The following is a 12,219-nucleotide window of genomic DNA, read 5'->3' on the forward strand; positions in this document are numbered from 1 at the left end:
TTCCGCCCATCGGAAGGGAAGAGGACCTCCCTGTGTGCTGTGACTCCCTCCATAAGTATATGGAAGGCATTATGGGAGATCCTGGGTGCAGCCCTGTGCCTCTGTGCAGTCATTGTCAGTGTTTGCAGCACTCCAATGCTGTAGAACACTGACAGCACAAATTTTAAAAGAAAATTGGCCATGGTCCCTTTAAGGAAACCGGCTGATGATGCGTCATGGATGACGTCACCAGACCCACTTCCTCTAATTGGCACAGGAAACGTGCTGGGCGGGCTTAACAAGCCCGATCAATGGAAAATCATTTTCCAGAGCAGGATAGAGCCAGCAGTGGGGTCGGGACCTGCCACCAACTTCGCCCGCCCTGGACCCGCCGATGTAAGGAAAATCTTGGCCAAAGAGGTGGACTGAAGGTACACCTGCAGAGAGTGTGCATAGGTTCCATTACAAGCTACTTTGATCCAGCAGAGACGACCTTCTAAAGGCACCAAAATATTTGGGGGCAAAGGTATTCAACCCTGGAAGGGGTTGATTACCTTACAGAGAGAGCAGATTGCTCTTTTGGGAGTTGAAGAGTTGTGCTCCTTTGGGAGTTGAAGACTTCTGCACAACTCTTCGACTTCCAAAGGAGCAACCAGCTCTCTCTGTAAGGTAATCAACCCCTTCCAGGATCGAATACCTTTGCCCCCAGATATTTAGATGCCTTTAGAAGGTCGTCTCTGCTGGATCAAAGTAGCATCGTGTAATTGTGACACTCTTGGATTCCTGGCCTCTGTTGAGGGAGGCACAGAATTTGTGTCCACCTCGAACATGCCAATGACCCTGTTCCCCCAATTTGGGACAGGGTTAACATCCCTCAGAGTTGACAAACTTTGACCCTGCTCCACCACACTTCTGCCAGTGGATTGGGGCCATTAATATCTTGGCTGCTGTGACTTTGTTTCTGGATGCTGGTCTGAGGTGGCCTGTCATTAAATAACTTAATTGGCAAGGCCACAAGATCAACCTCTAATCACCAGTGCCAACATGAATTATTCTCTTCCCCCTCCCCTTTGGTGAGTGGTAAGTTTACTTGCAAGGTATTTACCTCCTCTCTTCCTCACAGGTTGGTGCTTGGCTTCATGTGCTGTACCGTGTTCTTGTCCATGTGGCTCAGTAACACCTCCACTACTGCCATGGTGATGCCGATCGCAGAAGCTGTCCTGCAGCAGCTCATCAACACCAGCCTGGAATCCGATGTCGAATTAGTTGTAATCACAGACACAGACAGCGTAGAAGATGCTTACACTAGTTCAGGCTCCCAAAAATATGGTGCGTGTTAGTTGGCTGCTATAAGCTTTGTTGGCAATAATTCACATTGACAGCATATGTTCAGTGAATGTTCAGTCTCCCATTCAAATCCTGTTTCTTTTTTTCTTTCTTTCTCCTTATTTTTCAGTGGAGGGCATTAAATTAAATTGCACATTAAAGGGCTTACCGTCTGAAACAGGCAGTGCCTTCGGCCACCCAGCGGTATGCCCCTGTCAAAATGGCAGCGGGCTGATAGTCAGCGTTAATGGGGCCATAACCGCCTCTTTGCGGCCAATTTGGGCAAGTTAAAATCGACCCCAGTTTCTTCCTTCCTCTCCTGAAGGCACTGACCTTGCTTGGGGTACAGCTCAAAGTAAGCCTCCAGTACCTCATCCAAGCAACCATTCTTCATGAATGATCATAGAAATTAAGTGTCAACAGGCTTTTTGACCATGGACTGATCCAGATAACATCATCATCTATCATCAACATGAAAGTTTCTTAACAGGAGTGACTGGATTGTAATCAGGAATGGGTACCTTGGCTAACTTGTTTCCCCCCCCCCCACCTGAGCTCAGAGGCACTGACGCCATTGGTAGTATCTCACCTGTTGCCTTGGCTGACTTTAGTACGGACTGGGAATCAAATTTGGTCTAGCTCAGTAGCACGACGCGTAATACCTTTAACCCATAGACATTGAATCAGCCTTTACTTTTACTTTTGCTAAGGAAGATCCCTTTATCATATGCAAGTTTCATTATCTGTCTCTTATTCCTTCCAGCAGAAGACGAGAATGAGAAAAAACAGCTGGAGCTTACCTACCTTAAAGAACAGTAAGTTTCATTCTGTGCATGTGGCCCAAGATAAGTAAAATGAACTCTAGGACTGGGGCAGGTGAAGTGAGCTGGGTTGGAATAACTTTTCTTGACCTTGTTTCCACGAAGTCAACATTTTCAGTTTATTTGGTTAATAGTTTAAATCGAGTTGTTAAATATCTACAATTGGTAATTGCTGGTGTGTTTGTTGGCAGAGAAAATAAAAATTAATTCTGGAATCTCTGAATACCTAATATATATAAGAAGTCAGAAAATATAGCAACTAATAACTGCTGCTCGCTCCCCAGAAGTGATTCTCACCACAAAGGGATAATCTTCAGAGATGAGCAGGATGGTACCCTTGAATTAAACTCTCATTCAGATCCTTCAAAAAAATAATACTTTCAGCAATGATTTAAAAAATCTGGTACCTTCGTGGTACTAGATGTCACGGGGCATTTAGGAAAGACACACTGCAGTTTATGGATTATAGGGAAGATGTACTAGAGTATAGGGTGTTATAAGGGATATTCCTGAGGTCTAAGAGGATAGAGAGGTGAATTGGGGTAATGGGAATATAGAGAGATAAACTGGAGTATATAAGGACTGAGGGAAAATGTATTAGGACATGTGCAACATATGCAGATCATGCAACATATAAGAACTTTGCTGTATATATGTAGTATAATTGGAATATGCTTTTCTTTCCTACTGTTGCTTGGTTGGTTAATGCTCAGGAGGGGAACAGCTTTCCTTTTGCACGCACTACATGTTCCAAGTGTTATGCATGAGCAGGGAGGGAGGCAAAGGAGAGACCTGCAAGCCTGGTGCTCATAGATTGGAAGAATATCATAAACCAAAAAGCTAAATTTAAACTATTGTTGTTCTTGGACTTTGAGACTCTTTGGCAGAGCTGTGCAGTTAGTTAAAATAACTCATGATTTCTCATGGTTTTTTTTAAAGCTCCCTCTTGCACGTCAGTAAATGTATTAAAAGTTACATTAAAAATTAGCAACAATAAAAATTAATCACAGGAAAATGCGACAACAAAATGAAAAGTGGACAGAAAGCATTCATATTACACCTTAACAGGGCATCCCAGAGTGCATCACAAGCAGTACTTTTGAAGTGCAATCACTGTTATGTAGGTAAACAATTTTACAACAAGATTTCCATAACAGCAAATGGCATGCGTCAGCAGTTAATCTGTTTTGGTGGTGGTGGTTAAGAAATGTTGGCTAGGACACCAGGAGAAATTGGTGCTATTCTTTGAATAATGCCATGGGATCTTTTACATCCATCAGGGATGTGCAGATGGAGCATCATTTTAACACATCATTGATAAGATTACCTCCAGCAAACCAGCACTTTACTGTCATCTTAGATTGTGTGTTCAGGTCCTAGAGAGAGGCTGGAACCCTTAACCTACTGACTCAGAAGTGAGAGTATTACAAACTGAGCCAGGATGGCACTTTAAAAGATATGTAATGAGGGTGAAACATCCAAACATGAGTGTAGATAGATTCTTGTTGCCGTTATTTGACAGGAGTACAGTTGACTGAGGATACATGGGTCTCCCTCGGTCAGCTGTACTTGTAACTATAAAGAGGTGAACTGGCAGAGAACCAACTGCATCATAGACCCGTCAAAAAGTGAGCTTATGCGTCTGTTGTCAGGTTAAAACCACCATGAAAGTAATGATGCGGAGCTAATCCTTCACATTTGCACTGCGACTCAGCATGAAAGCTTGAAAGAAAGGTTTAATGGCTCCTCTCTAAAACCCAGGTGACTGCCAATAATACTGAAGACCAGATAGATACAGATTATAAACTCACTAAGGTTGACTGTAGGTGATTTTTCAGTTTGTTCACATTTATCACATTCAAGTGGATCTGCACTTTGTTTTTTTTTCAGTACATCTTTCTTAGGATTCAAGTGCTAGAGTGAGCCCTAGGCTGGAGTTATACTGCACTCACTGCAGACTCAAACCAGTGGGCAGCTTCTTGGAGTATGTTGCTACATATAAGACACTAGCTGGGGTGAGCCTGGCGTTGCCGAGGCTTTTTCGAGGGCATGTTGTTGTTGGAAGAGAGAGAGAGAGCGACTGGGGGGGTGGGGGGGCGGCAGAGAGAGACTGGGGGGGGGAACAGAGAGAGACTGGGGGGGGGAACAGAGAGAGACTGGGGGGGGAACAGAGAGAGACTGGGGGGGGAACAGAGAGAGACTGGGGGGGGAACAGAGAGAGACTGGGGGGGGAACAGAGAGAGACGGGGGGGAACAGAGAGAGACTGGGGGGAGGGGGGAACAGAGAGAGACAGGGGGGGAACAGAGAGAGACTGGGGGGGGGGAACAGAGAAGCTCTCCACCCCCCCCCGCGATTTCCCGAGGCTCTCCCCCCCCCCCCGCGATTTCCCGAGGCTCTCCCCCCCCCCCCCCGCAATTTCCCGAGGCTCTCCCCCCCATCCCCCGCAATTTCCAGAGGCTCTCCCCCCCCCCCCGCGATTTCCCGAGGCTCTCCCCCCCCCGCGATTTCCCGAGGCTCTCCCCCCCCCGCGATTTCCAGAGGCTCGCACCCCCCGCGATCTCCCGAGGCTGTGTGCTGGCGTCACGGGGGCCGTGCGCATGCGTGCCGGCGTCAAGGCGGCTGCGCAACTGGCGGCCTCTTCATTTTTTTTAAACTGATGCGTGCTGGAGTCACGGGGTGGCGGGCCGTGCGCATGCGTGGTTTCAAGACCGCCGGCGTGCCCCGTTGCCGGGGTAACGGGGGCCGTGCGAATGCGTGCCGTCGTCAAGGCGGCCGCGCAACTGGCGGCCTCTTCTTTTTTTTTTAAACTCATCTTTCGCCGAGCAAGAGGAGATTAAATAAATAGAGAGCAGCAAAAGAGGAGGAGGGAGTAGGAGTCGCTCGGTAGGCCCATGCAAGAAGGACGGTAGATGTGAATAGGAGGCAGGGCTCGGCTGCCGGTTAACTAAGTGGCCCCTCGGGTCGGACGCAGGCCTGGTCTCGAACGAGGAGCCAACTGCCCCGCCCACCGCGTGCGCATTTGCTAAACACAATTTAAAACACAAATAAATTGTTATTTAATTCCCTAACACATCATTAAAATATTTACCTTACTTCCCTAACACACTGAAAGTGTGGGGGAAAAAAATCGTGAAAAATCAAGATGGCGGCCACTCACCTCGGTTCAGAAGGATAAGGCCCGCCCACACACGCACCGATTGGTCGACCGGTCAGGTCACCGAAGCGTAGGATTGGTCAATCGTCGAGTCACTCGACACTCAACTGTAGGACGGCACGCGCCAGGAACCCGCCGTCCGATTGGTCGACCTCGATGTCACACGGTCGCTAATGAGATGCTAATGAGCGGAACGCTGAACGTTTTTCGGATACCGCGGGTGGGATTTTTGTCCGGCCGAAACGTAAATACGCCTATGACCGGTCCGGAATCACAAGCTTTCTTTTGAGGTGACGTGCGCGTCGGTACGCTCTGTAACTTTCAAACGTATAGAACACGGACAGACAGACAGAAGAGCCGCTTTATATATATAGATTAGAGATGAAAGGAAAGGGAGTTTACAAAGCTCAAACAATGGCCAACAGTGAAATAGTGAAATTAAATAATGTTATGTCTATAGTCTAAAAATTACAGTTGATGATATGGGATAAATACTTAAAGACTGATTCTCTAATAGAGAACACCTGGTGAGAATATTGCTTGCATGGAATGATGGTCAAGAAATCACCTGCTTTTACATCTATTTAAATGAATGTATGGATGTCAGTCTTGGCTCAGTGGTAGTACTTTCACCTTTGAGTCAGAAGGTCATGGGTTCAAGCCTCATTTGAGCACATAATCTAGGCTGACACTTCAGGGCAGTACTGAGGGAGTGCTGCACTGCAGGAGGTGTCATCTTTTGGATGAGGTGTTAAACTGAGGCCCCATCTGTTCTCTTGGGTGGACATAGAGGTTTGGATTTTGCCAGCCCCGAGGAGGTGGGTATGGAGGCGGGACTGCCGGTAAAGTTGCAGAAAGTGGGGACGGCTGGCAAACGCGCCCCCATCCCGCCTCCGTGCTTTTTTGCCAGGAGGCGGGAAGCCGTCCTGACCCGGGTCCTGTCTCCTCGAGGCGGGAAAGGGATTAAATCCTTTTAACTGCCTGTTAACAGGTAGTTAACAGGCAGAAAAAAGGATTAGTCCCATTTTACCTTTTCAAGTGCAGGCTTCCCGACCTCGGAGAACCCCACCAGGGTGGAGGAGTCAAGTAGGGAAACTCGAGCGGCAGAGCGGGGCTATAAAAGGCTCCAGAGACCAGGTAAGGCCTCAGAGCGTCGGCGGGAAACTCGAGCGGCAGAGCGGGGCTATAAAAGGCTCCAGAGACCAGGTAAGGCCTCAGAGCGTCGGCGGGAAACTCGAGCGGCAGAGCGGGGCTATAAAAGGCTCCAGAGACCAGGTAAGGCCTCAGAGCGTCGGCGGGAAACTCGAGCGGCAGAGCGGGGCTATAAAAGGCTCCAGAGACCAGGTAAGGCCTCAGAGCGTCGGCGGGAAACTCGAGCGGCAGAGCGGGGCTATAAAAGGCTCCAGAGACCAGGTAAGGCCTCAGAGCGTCGGCGGGAAACTCGAGCGGCAGAGCGGGGCTATAAAAGGCTCCAGAGACCAGGTAAGGTGCACTAATCTCCAAACTCGGAACTCAAAGGGAAGGAGAGAGGTAAAAAATAATCGAAGTGTGACGTCACCAGAAAGCAGGTAAGTGATTGGTTGGTGAGTATTTCTCTATTTTTAACTTAAACTCTGTGGTTTATAGTTTCTAAGGTGTGATATTCATCATCTAAAATCGGGGCAGAGGGTATTTAAAAATAATATTAATAAATTTAATTAATTACATAGAATGGGAGAGCAGGTGATGTGTTGCTGCTGCAATATGTGGGAGCTGGTGGACACCATTGATGCTCACGGTGATCACATTTGCAGTAAGTGCTGGCTGCTCGAGGAATTCCGGCTCCGTGTTGAAGAGCTGGAGTCCGAGCTTCAAACACTGAGACACATCAGGGAGGGGGAGAGTTACCTGGACTCTGTGTTTCAGGAGGTAGTCACACCAGTTAGAGTAATTAATTCAGATGTAGTCCGTGGCCAGGGACAGGATGGTGTGACTAGAAGTGAGGCAGGTACGGGGATCCAGGTGGTAGTGTTGGAGGAGCAGCAGCCCTTGCTCTTGTCCAACAGGTTTGAGGCTCTTACTCCCTGTGAGGATGGGAACGGGGACTGCGGGGAGGATGAGCAACCTGGCCACAGCACCATGGAGCAGGGGGCCATTCAAGTGGGGGGAGTTAAAAGAAAGGTTGTAGTGGTAGGGGATAGTATCGTTAGGGGGATAGATAGGGTTCTTTGCAGCCGAGAGTGAGAGTCCCAAAGGCTGTGTTGCCTGCCCGGTGCCAGGGTTAAGGACATCTCCTCTGGGCTGGAGAGAAACTTGGAGTGGGAGGGGGAGGATCCAGTTGTCGTGGTCCATGTTGGTACCAACGACATAGATAGGACAAGGAAAGAGATTCTGCTGAGGGAGTTTGAGCAGCTAGGGGCCAAATTAAAAAGCAGAACCACAAGGGTAACAATCTCTGGATTACTACCTGAGCCACGTGCAAACTTGGCTAGGGTAAATAAAATTAGAGAGTTAAATGCGTGGCTCAAAGACTGGTGTGGGAGAAATGGGTTTTGCTTCTTGGGACACTGGCATCAGTACTGGGACAGGAGAGAGCTGTTCCGTTGGGACGGACTTCACTTGGCCAGTGCTGGGACTAGAATCCTGGCGAATCGAGTAACTAGAGCTGTAGAGAGGGCTTTAAACTAATTAGTGGGGGGGGAGGTTTTAAGAGAGCGAAAAATAAAAATGACAGCGGAGAAGGCAATGGAGCAAGGTAGCAGTGGGGGAATTAAAAACCAGAGCATGTCAGGAAGGGACAGAATGTATAATGATAAAGGTAAAGTAGTAAAAGGGGTAAAAGCAGGAATAAATTGTCAGAAAACATATTTGAAAGTTCTTTATCTGAATGCACACAGCATTCGTAACAAAATAGACGAGTTGATGGTACAAATAACTACTCATGGGTATGATCTGGTGGCCATTACGGAAACATGGCTGCAAGATGATCATGACTGGGAACTAAACATACAAGGGTATTTGACAATTAGGAAGGACAGACAGGAAGGAAAGGGAGGTGGGGTTGCTATGTTAGTCAAGGATGGAATCACTGCAATAGTCAGAAATGATACTGGGTCAAAGGATCAGGATAGTGAAACAGTTTGGGTGGAGATAACGAATAATAAGGGGAAAAAGTCACTTGTGGGCGTAGTCTATAGGCCTCCTAACAGTTGCAACTCTGTTGGTCGGAGTATAAATCAGGAAATAGTTGGGGCTTGTAATAAGGGAACAACTATAATCATGGGGGATTTTAACTTTCATATTGACTGGACTAATCAAATTGGGCATGGCAACCTTGAGGAAGAGTTCATAGAGTATATTAGGGATGGGTTCCTTGAGCAGTATGTAACTGAACCAACCAGGGGCAGGCAATCTTAGATCTGGTCCTGTGTAATGAGATAGGATTAAGAAAAAATGTCCTAGTAAAGGATCCCCTTGGAATGAGTGACCATAATATGGTTGAATTCCAAATTCAGTTTGAGGGTGAGAGAGTTGGATCTCAAACCAGCGTACTGAGCTTAAATAAAGGAGACTATGAAGGTATGAGAGTAGAATTGACTAAAGTGGACTGGGAAAACAGATTAAAGTGTAAGACGGTACAAGAGCAGTGGTCTACATTCAAGGAGATATTTCACATCTTTCAAGATAAATATATTCCACTGAGGAAAAAGGGGAATAAAAGAAAAGACAGCCATCCGTGGCTTAGTAAAGTAATAAAGGATAGTATCCGACTGAAAACAAAGGCATCTAAAGTAGCCAAATCTAGTGGGAAGCATTTAAAAGCCAGCAAACAATAACTAAAAGATTAATTAAGAAAGGGAAGATAGATTATGAAAGTAAACTAGCAAAAAATATAAAAACAGATAGCAAGAGTTTCTACAGCTATATAAAAAGAAAAAGGGTGGCTAAAGTGAACGTTGGTCCCTTAGAGGATGAGACCGGGAAACTAGTGGTGGGGAACATGGAGATGGCAAAGACGCTGAACAAATATTTTGTATCAGTCTTTACAGTAGAGCACACTAAAAATATCCCAACACTGGACAAACAGGGGGCAATGGGGGGGGGGGGGGGGAGGACCTAAACACGATTAAAATCACTAAGGAGATGGTACTCGGTAAATTAATGGGACTTAAGGCGGATAAATCCCCCGGACCTAATGGACTACATCCTAGGGTCTTGAGAGAAGTGGCGGTAGCGATTGTGGATGCATTGGTGATTATTTTCCAAAACTCCCTGGACTCAGGAAAGGTCCCGGCAGATTGGAAAACTGCTAATGTAACACCCTTATTTAAGAAGGGAAGTAGACAAAAAGCTGGAAACTATAGACCAGTTAGCCTAACATCTGTGGTTGGCAAAATGTTGGAGTCCATTATTAAGGAAACAGTAACAGAGCATTTGGATAAACACAATTTAATAGGACAGAGTCAGCATGGTTTTATGAAGGGGAAGTCATGTTTGACAAATTTGCTCGAATTCTTTGAGGATGTACCATACAGGGTGGATAAAGGGGAACCAGTGGATGTAGCGTATCTGGACTTCCAAAAGGCATTTGACAAGGTTCCACACAAAAGATTACTGATCAACATAAAAAATCACGGGATTGGGGGTCATATACTGGCATGGGTGGAAGATTGGCTATCTAACAGAAAACAAAGAGTTGGGATAAATGGTTCATTCTCAGGATGGCAATCAGTAACTAGTGGTGTTCCGCAGGGGTCAGTGCTGGGACCCCAACACTTTACAATCTATATTAACGATTTGGAGGAAGGGACCGAGTGCAACGTATCCAAGTTTGCCGACGATACAAAGATGGGAGGGAAAGCAATGAGTGAGGAGGACATAAAAAACCTGCAAAAGGACATAGACAGGCTAAGTGAGTGGGCAGAGATTTGGCAGATGGAATATAATATTGGAAAGTGTGAGGTTATGCACTTTGGCAGAAAAAATCAAAGAGCAAGTTATTATCTAAATGGAGAGAAACTGCAAAGTGCTACAGTACAAAGGGATCTGGGGGTCCTGGTGCATGAAACACAAAAAGTTAGTATGCAGGTGCAGCAGGTGATCAGGAAGGCCAGTGGAATCTTGGCTTTTATTGCAAGGGGGATGGAGTATAAAAACAGGGAGGTCTTGCTGCAGTTATACAGGGTATTGGTGAGGCCACACCTGGAATACTGCATGCAGTTTTGGTTTCCATATTTAAGAAAAGATATACTTGCTCTCGAGGCGGTTCAGAGAAGGTTCACTCGGTTGATTCTGGAGATGAGGGGGTTGACATATAAGGAAAGTTTGAGTAGGTTGGGCCTCTACTCATTGGAGTTCAGAAGAATGAGAGGCGATCTTATCGAAACATATAAGATTGTGAGTGGTCTTGATTGGGTGGATGCGGTGAAGATGTTTCCACTGATGGGTGAGACTAGAACTAGGGGGCATAATCTTAGAATAAGGGGCTGCCCTTTCAAAACTGAGATGAGGAGAAACTTCTTCACTCAGAGGGTAGTAAATCTATGGAATTTGCTACCCCAGAGAGCTGTGGAAGCTGCAACATTAAATAAATTTAAAACAGAGATAGACAGTTTCCTAGCAGACAAGGGAATTAGGGGTTACGGGGAGAGGGCAGGCAAGTGGACGTGAGTCTAGATTCGGATCAGCCATGATCCTATTGAATGGCGGAGCAGGCCCGAGGGGCCGTATGACCTACTCCTGCTCCTACTTCTTATGTTCTTATGTCTACGGGGGTCGGAGGGGTCTGAAAGTGCATTGTAGAGGTAAGTGATGGGTGCAAGTGTGGAGTGGTAAGTATGTGAGGTGAGTGTAAAGTGTTAGAAAATGTTCACTTACCTTTGTTTCTGCCTACAGCCTTCAGCCGCTCTGGACCCGGAGTCCCGACATCTTCATTGTAGATTTCACAGACTGGCTGTTAGATCCTCCGAACCAACAGTCATCTGATTTCTACAAAGTAGAAAGGTTTGATGAGTCCTGAACACAAGGGATCATCAAACTACACAGAATGTCAGTGTTTGACAGCTTCACAGAGCTGTCAAACACTGGCATTTCTTCTTTCAAGAAATCTTGACAGATAGCATGTCAGACATTGACGTGCTCTGTCAGTGACTTCCTCCTAATTGGCCTGCTGAGCCCGCAGGGCGGGCTTAACAAGGTCAATCAGGGGAAAATCCCGATGGTTGGCCAGAAGATGATGGAGGCGGGACTGAGACCCGGCAAGCAGCAGTCCCGCCTCCAACACGTCTCCATTCAGAAAATCCAGCCCAGAGGATGCCATGGCACTATTTGAAGAAGAGCAGAGAAGTTCTCCTGGTGTCCAGGTCAACAATTATCCCTCACCCAACATCCTTAAACAGATTATCTGGTGGTTTATTTTTGCTATTTGTGATTGACCGCACTGAAGAATGAAGTCTGTAAATGGAGAGGGCGCTGTCTATAATAGCCATTGATGAACAAATGTATAAAACCCTGTATTTTTAGGAATCAGGAGACTGGTTGCATTGAAGAAAATAGATGTAATGAATAATTCAGTATTTAAAGATAGGAGCAATTTGAATCTTCAATCCAATCTTCCCAACAATGTGATCAATCATGAGTTTGGAATGTGTTTGAGGTTTGGGATCAGACTGTAGGGTGAGCTGATCAATTCTAGTTTTCTCTACTGTTCTCAGATGCCACCCACCTGCGGAGGTGATGCACCAAGGATGGGAAATCATCACTGGTACAAGGGTTACTGGAGTCACTTTACAATCCAATGTTTACACAGCATTCAGATGGAGCCTGGGATCGATCTGGGGTCTATAGGGTTTACATGGAGTGTAGTGTATGTGCCTTTAAGAGCCCCATGTGTACTGTAATGCCGGTAATGGCCACTCGGGCTATATAAGCCTGAGTATTGTGTTGTATCCGTTAGTTCC

At 46.5% G+C, this 12,219-nt stretch overlaps 1 protein-coding gene across 3 annotated transcripts in view; it reads left to right on the forward strand.

Annotated features, from left to right (window-relative positions):
* The window catches only part of slc13a4 (solute carrier family 13 member 4), a 148,233-nt gene that overhangs the window by 92,288 nt on the left and 43,726 nt on the right, over positions 1 to 12,219 (forward strand). For 2 of the 3 annotated variants that reach the window (XM_086009038.1, XM_086009036.1), the window contains exons 4-5: positions 1,103 to 1,308; positions 2,069 to 2,120. In XM_086009038.1, the coding sequence (XP_085865164.1) occupies positions 1,103 to 1,308; positions 2,069 to 2,120 (258 nt within the window). The remainder of the gene's footprint in view (positions 1 to 1,102; positions 1,309 to 2,068; positions 2,121 to 12,219) is intronic. The other variant, XM_086009037.1, reaches the window with a different exon arrangement.

The sequence above is a fragment of the Somniosus microcephalus genome, chromosome 16 (genome assembly GCF_052327205.1).
Source record: "Somniosus microcephalus isolate GS21.2 chromosome 16, FLI_Smic_1.0, whole genome shotgun sequence".
Lineage (NCBI taxonomy): Eukaryota > Metazoa > Chordata > Chondrichthyes > Squaliformes > Somniosidae > Somniosus > Somniosus microcephalus.